The 7450-nt window shown below is 37.9% G+C and overlaps 1 protein-coding gene across 2 annotated transcripts; it reads right to left on the bottom strand.

Annotated features, from left to right (window-relative positions):
• Positions 1–16: 16 nt before the first annotated feature.
• Positions 17–7020, bottom strand: glt8d1 (glycosyltransferase 8 domain containing 1). Of its 2 annotated transcripts, XM_058790786.1 has the most exons (10): positions 6803–7020; positions 6534–6581; positions 3472–3570; positions 3179–3389; positions 2989–3097; positions 2808–2892; positions 1713–1825; positions 1234–1400; positions 958–1070; positions 19–860 (listed from the first exon to the last, which is right to left on the bottom strand). In XM_058790786.1, the coding sequence occupies exons 2-10, from the start codon at positions 6547–6549 to the stop codon at positions 676–678; spliced, it is 1098 nt and encodes a 365-aa protein (XP_058646769.1). In that variant the 5' UTR covers positions 6550–6581; positions 6803–7020; the 3' UTR covers positions 19–675. The 2 variants fall into 2 exon arrangements, with proteins under 2 accessions (XP_058646770.1, XP_058646769.1); XM_058790787.1 differs by lacking the exons at positions 6534–6581; positions 6803–7020 and adding an exon at positions 3652–3673 and having other exon boundaries at positions 17–860.
• Between the last annotated feature and the right edge of the window lie 430 nt (positions 7021–7450).

The following is a 7450-nucleotide window of genomic DNA, read 5'->3' as shown; positions in this document are numbered from 1 at the left end:
CATTGCATATACTGAGCTTTATTCAATACTTCGTTGGAACACTTTTTTCCTTTATTTACAAATTGGCATATTTTCCCCTTCAGGTTGAGGACAATGCTGAGTAACAGCTGATATGTGGAGAAAAAGAGAGAGATAAAAAAAATACATGCATCCATAGAGATGAAACAACACCGAACACAACACAAGGGGAAAGTGGTCCTGTAGTGTCAAATACAGAAATTCTGAAATGTTAAGTCACAGGTTTTTGTCTCAAGCCCTAAAGCAGTCTAAAATACTTTATAAAAGAAATGTACATTTCAAGAACGAGAAAAAAAAAAAAAAAGTGGGTCCACAATTTCACCCAATAGTATTTGGGATCATACCGCTTGTTAAAAAAAATCTAGACACTTGCATGGATGTAACATACAAAATTAAAATTTTAAAAACTGTACCATAAATGGTTTAGTGTTATTATTTTAGAATTAGACAGTGAATGCTGAGGTAGTGCATTGGTGTCGAATCTCGCCTCCTGGCTGTTGTTCTGTTCTAATGTTGGTCCCAGTTACTTTGGTACTCTTAGGTTTCATGAAGGCCCCATATTTTGCATACAGACATCCTTTAAACATCCCCAAACAAAGTCAAATATATGCACCAGAGTCCACCCTCCCTCTTTTTTCATGTAGCCCAAACCAGGGTTTATTTTTCCTCAGCCGGCCTCCGGATTGGGTGGAATTTACCTGTGGGATCTGGAATGTACCAATTGTCCCAAATGTCAGAAAAAGAGGAGGCTCTTCCCCATGGCTTATAATGTCCATTCCAATGGAGAAGTTTGGCAGCCTTCACAAACTGAGGTGAATACCGATTCCCAGCTCCTGTCACCCCTAGAAATGTAAAAAAAATAAATAAAAAATGTTGGTTGCTAAGAGATTTACAAAAGCATTTTACATTTATGAACCACAGCCATGATCATTTCCTTACCGAGGTGTCGGACGTGCCACATTGGATCAATGTTTGAGTGGTGCTTGTAGAATACAATGAGCATGGGCGGCGTTGTGATGCTGTCTGCTAAAGTCTTACTGTAAAGGTCCTCCCTAAAACAAAACCCCACAAAACCATTAACAGTCTTCAAAGACACCTAAAATTTGACTAAAGAGGGTTAGAGCTGGCAATAGATTTGACAGTAGCTATCTTTAACATTTTTTTGAATGAATGTTGTAATTTCCAGTAACATAATACAGCAGAACACAAACTAACTTGGCATTGCGCTCCATCCAGAACTCAAGCTGGCTGGTGATATTCTGCTGCTTCCATTCAGTTAAATTGGCCACAAAGACTCCAGGATTGAACGAGCAAGTGTTCGCTCTCATTCCAAGCTTCTTGATCGCCTCTTTTTTGAAGTCCAGAAAACCAATATAGCTGTTCTGTAGCATGTAAAAGAAATATGCAAATCCATGGAAATATATAAAATAGGTATGTAATACATGTTCTGAAAACTTTCTTTGAAATGGGGCTGAGTGGTACAACCACATTTTTGTGAATAATTTCATACCGCAGCGACAGTAAAAAACATGGCTACATTTGCATAATGAAAGAGTCCTGAAAAACATCCTGTTCTGCAGCTTCATTTTCCTCCGTGCATCTTTGTCATCCCACTCAGCCCTAATATTTTGATGAAGTTCTATGCACAGTATGAATTCTGGAAGTCAGATGAAATCAGTGCAGTACATTCACACCTGATTTCCTGCTCCTCTGACGATGCCTTTAGAGGACGCAGAGTCACAGTCCTCTGAGAAAGCTGCTGCGTGTCCCAACTTAATACTGGTGTCGAAAAGCTCCCGAATGTCCCCTGAACCAGAGAAAAGATTGCAATCAATGCTACCGTTACTTACTGTATTTTAATGGAAACTGCACAGTATCACACTATTACAATTTCTGCAGCATACAGTATGCATACTTCCACAGTAAGCAGATTTTCTATAGGCATTATAGAAAATCTGTTCATAATTATACAGATGGCCTACTACGTGTAATACAATACAATGAACTTAACATTTTATTTCTAGTGTGACAAATTAACTGGCAGTAATTTTGAGCTTTTTATATACCAAATAACCATTTTATTTACCAATATAACTGGACACCACTCGCTCAATTAAAAATGTAATGGGGTCATTTGACAAAAAAACTTATAAATTTATTTTATTTTTTTAAATATTCACTGTTGATAATGTACAGTTTTAGAAGATACACCACAAATAACTATTCTATTTAATATAGTATAGCTGTATATTTAAACCTCAGCAAACTTCCAAGGGACGCGCAAGTTTACTTCAAATGTTTTGAAACAGGACAAAAAAAGCGTTCAAATAAAACAAAATTACAACAAATCTAGATATTTCTTACTTCTAGACTCTTTTTGTTCTTATGTCAGATATTTCTTGTTTGCATTTTTCTTAGAATCTAGATATTTATTAAATTCAGCCCCAAACTTCTGGAAATCTTTTTTAATTCTATAATATTTTTAATATTTTAATCTACGAGCAATCCTAATTCCTGTAAATTTTACAGTGAAGGGGCCTTTGAAAATTGTTGTGAACATGTGAGTCTAGAGGACAAAAAGGTTGAACTACTGCCTAATTAAATCATATTTGCCTAATTACTAATTTATGACACAAAGTGACATATGCAAAAAATATATTCAAAATATTGAGGCAAGGAAACATGGTTTTGTTATTTTAAAGACTATTTAATTGGACAAAAATTGAAAATTGATTTATGAGAATTTTAGGGTTCGTAAAAAACACAAACAACAAAACTATGCACTTCACCTTGTACGACTACGTCATCATCCAGGTAAATAACTTTCTCTGCATCCGGCAAGAAAACCGGCAAGAAGAATCTGGCAAAGTTCAACTGGAAAAATAAGATACATACATAGTTATGATACACGTTTTCCATTTTCACAACACCAAACACTACTTAGAAACAGAAGCGCTTGCAATTGATTACCGGCTTCACTGCCTCCACCTTCTGAGGATCATTAGAAATCTTTCCTGTGAGGATCTTCGGATCAAATATGACAATTTTGTGTTTAATGTCAGTCTTACTCAACCATGTTCTGGAATAAGAAATAATCATGTTACAAGTAATGAAGCATAATATTGTTTAATAAACCGCTGTAATGCAATACAAGGTGTACCTAAGATGGACCACCGACTCATTTAGTGTCACTATATTGAATACTACATTGGCTTTGCTGTTGCGGTAGATGCTGTTCATGGCGGTGACAGCAGCTCCCAGTCTCTCCTCTGGAGCGGTGATGACCACTGAAATCTCATCTCCTGTCCTGATGACCTTATGATCCGGCTGGAAGTCAGCCTCAAAGGGCAGGACCATCCCAGGCACTGTGTCTGCAACAGCAAAATCAGTGAGGTGCGACTTTTCATGGTGCTAAAACACTTTAAAACTTCACTAACATGAGCATATTCATACCTGAATTCTCTTGCTTGAGGAAATCATTGAGATTCAGCAGATTTCGATGCAATATAATTAAAAAGGCGATGACAAGCAGCACAAGAATAACCACATTCACTGGAAAAAAGACGAAATCAAATAGAAGGCGTCAAATATTTAAATTGATAGTTCACCCAAAAATGAAAATCATTTACTCACCCTCCATTTTTTCCAAACCTTTTTGAGTTTCTACAGTTGACGGCAGCCATTGACTTCCATGGTATGGCAGAAAAAAGTATTATATATATATACACACTATATTGCCAAAAGTATTGGGTCACCCCCTTCTAATGAACAGGTTTGACTACTTTAGTGATTTCCATGAGTATATATGTATATATATATACAGTGAGGAAAATAAGTATTTGAACGCCCTGCTATTTTGCAAGTTCTCCCACTTAGAAATCATGGAGGGGTCTGAAATTGTCATCGTAGGTGCATGTCCACTGTGAGAGACATAACAATCCAGAAATCACAATGTATGATTTTTTAACTATTTATTTGTATGATACAGCTGCAAATAAGTATTTGAACACCTGAGAAAATCAATGTTAATATTTGGTACAGTAGCCTTTGTTTGCAATTACAGAGGTCAAACGTTTCCTGTAGTTTTTCACCAGGTTTGCACACACTGCAGGAGGGATTTTGGCCCACTCCTCCACACAGATCTTCTCTAGATCAGTCAGGTTTCTGGCCTGTCGCTGAGAAACACGGAGTTTGAGCTCCTCCAAAGATTCTCTATTGGGTTTAGGTCTGAGACTGGCTAGGCCACGCCAGAACCTTGATATGCTTCTTACAGAGCCACTCCTTGGTTATCCTGGCTGTGTGCTTCGGTCATTGTCATGTTGGAAGACCCAGCCTCGACCCATCTTCAATGCTCTAACTGAGGGAAGGAGGTTGTTCCCCAAAATCTCGCAATACATGGCCCCGGTCATCCTCTCCTTAATACAGTGCAGTCGCCTGTCCCATGTGCAGAAAAACACCCCAAAGCATGATGCTACCACCCCATGCTTCACAGTAGGGATGGTGTTCTTGGATGGTACTCATCATTCTTCTTCCTCCAAACACGTTTAGTGGAATTATGACCAAAAGTTCTATTTTGGTCTCATCTGACCACATGACTTTCTCCCATGACTCCTCTGGATCATCCAAATGGTCATTGGCAAACTTAAGTCGGGCCTGGACATGTGCTGGTTTAAGCAGGGGAACCTTCCGTGCCATGCATGATTTCAAACCATGACGCCTTAGTGTATTACCAACAGTAACCTTGGAAACGGTGGTCCCAGCTCTTTTCAGGTCATTGACCAGCTCCTCCCGTGTAGTTCTGGGCTGATTTCTCACCTTTCTTAGGATCATTGAGACCCCACGAGGTGAGATCTTGCATGGAGCCCCAGTCCGAGGGAGATTGACAGTCATGTTTAGCTTCTTCCATTTTCTAATGATTGCTCCAACAGTGGACCTTTTTTCACCAAGCTGCTTGGCAATTTCCCGTAGCCCTTTCCAGCCTTGTGGAGGTGTACAATTTTGTCTCTAGTGTCTTTGGACAGCTCTTTGGTCTTGGCCATGTTAGTAGTTGGATTCTTACTGATTGTATGGGGTGGACAGGTGTCTTTATGCAGCTAACGACCTCAAACAGGTGCATCTAATTTAGGATAATAAATGGAGTGGAGGTGGACATTTTAAATGCAGACTAACAGGTCTTTGAGGGTCAGAATTCTAGCTGATAGACAGGTGTTCAAATACTTATTTGCAGCTGTATCATACAAATAAATAGTTAAAAATCATACATTGTGATTTCTGGATTTTTTTTTTAGATTATGTCTCTCACAGTGGACATGCACCCACGATGACAATTTCAGACCCTCCATGATTTCTAAGTGGGAGAACTTGCAAAATAGCAGGGTGTTCAAATACTTATTTTCCTCACTGTATATATATGTGTGTGTGTGTATATATATATATATATATATAATCTTAATGTTTAAGCATATAATGATATTCTAGGGACTTGTGTGCTTCTAATTTTAAAGCAACAGTTTGGACAGGACCTTTTCTATTCTAACATGAAAAAGCCTCTGTGTATAAGGCAAGGTTCAGAAAGAAATGATTGACTGAGTCAGTGTGGAAGAACTTGACTGGTCCTAATCCAAGCTGAACACCTCTGGTGTGACTTTAAATGCAGATCTTGAGCCAAAAACTCTTTACCAAACACCAATGACTTGTACATATGGGTACAGTCATTTCAGACACTTCCAAAACTGTTGCAACAGAGATGGAAATACAATTTTTAAATACATGAGTTTCCATCTTTGTTGCCACAGTTTTGGAAGTGCCTTTTTCTGTTCTAAAGAAGGGGGTGTCCCAATACATTTGTCCATATAGTGTATGTACAAGTCATTGGTGTTTGGTAAAGAGTTTTTGGCTCAAGATCTGCATTTAAAGTCACACCAGAGGTGTTCAGCTTGGATTAGGACCAGTCAAGTTCTTCCACACTGACTCAATCAATCATTTCTTTCTGAACCTTGCCTTATACACAGAGGCATTGTCATGTTAGAATAGAAAAGGGTCCTGTCCAAACTGTTGCTTTAAAATTAGAAGCACACAAGTCCCTAGAATATCATTATATGCTTAAACATTACGATTTGTACTCATGGAAATGACTAAAGTAGTCAAACCTGTTCATTACAAGGGGGTGTCCCAATACTTTTGGCAATATAGTATACATGAGGCGCCAAACAGGAAATAATCATAAAAATATGAATATATAAATGTCAATTGTGAATATATAGTTATAAGTCTGAATATATTGTTATGTCTGAATATATAGAAATCGGAATATATAGTTATAAGCCTGAATATATAGAAGCAAATCTGAATACTCACTCTAGAATATACCCTCTTTGTGTTCAGCAGAAGAAAGAAACTCAGGTTTGGAACAAGTGAAGGGAGGATAAATGATGGATTTTAATGCATGTGTGTGTGTGTGTGTGTGTGTGTGTGTGTGTGTGTGTGTGTGTTTAACTGGTATAAAATATATTTACCTCTGCGTACAGTCATGGCACTCTATCAACAGCACTTGAGTTTGAATTCTACATCAAAACAAACAGTAACATTAGTAAAACAGCATAGAAAACACCATAAATGTGTATTTAACTGAGGGCTAACGTTAAGTGGAATATAACACAAACATTTTGTGACTGAAATCACAAAAGGAAAAATCCCTGCATATACAAACAAAACGCATTTTGGCAAAGAAGCAACTCCAAAACTGTTAACACCACAAAAGTGTGAAAATTGCAGGTGTACAAACCTTTTTCGTTTTAATGTCTGGACTCTCTTCGGCTCTTCATCCAAAACGCCAACTCAACATCAACAAGTCCAGTTACCCTTCAGTCCTGCAGAGAACACACCACAGCCGACAAGACCTTTCACTGATTCATATGCTATATTGATAACACACAACAGCAGCGAGTGAATCTTTTAAGTGAACGATATCTTGGAAACTTTCATGTATTGACTCGTCTGCTTTTCTACCGCCAAAGACTGACAGCAGCAAGAGCCAATAGAATTCGAGTGTGGTCTTTGAAGGCGCTTTTAATTGGCTTAACCTACAAAACGAACCGCCCCTTCACAGAACGACTCACTTGTTTGGATGCTTGAATGTGACTCGGAGCTTCACTGAGCGGTTTCTTTCTCAATGTTATTATTTTATCAAACTTGTATTTTTTATTGTGTGCAAATGTTTTGTCAGTGTAATAACCTTTAACGTGCAATCAAGAAAACGGAATGAAAATGATTCATGATTCGGTGAATTTAAAGAAGTGAATGATTCATTGACTCGGATTCATGATTCATTGGATTGTCCTACTAGCGTAACGATGTAACCTGCAGAAAGGGTCACCAAACGAACTAAAAAAAAGAAAAAAAAAAAAAAAAAAGAGTAAAATGATAGAGAAGA

This window comes from Onychostoma macrolepis, chromosome 11, assembly GCF_012432095.1.
Source record: "Onychostoma macrolepis isolate SWU-2019 chromosome 11, ASM1243209v1, whole genome shotgun sequence".
Classification (NCBI taxonomy): domain Eukaryota; kingdom Metazoa; phylum Chordata; class Actinopteri; order Cypriniformes; family Cyprinidae; genus Onychostoma; species Onychostoma macrolepis.
The sequence above is the reverse complement of the archived record's forward strand: the minus strand, read 5'-3'. Positions and strand labels throughout refer to the sequence as shown.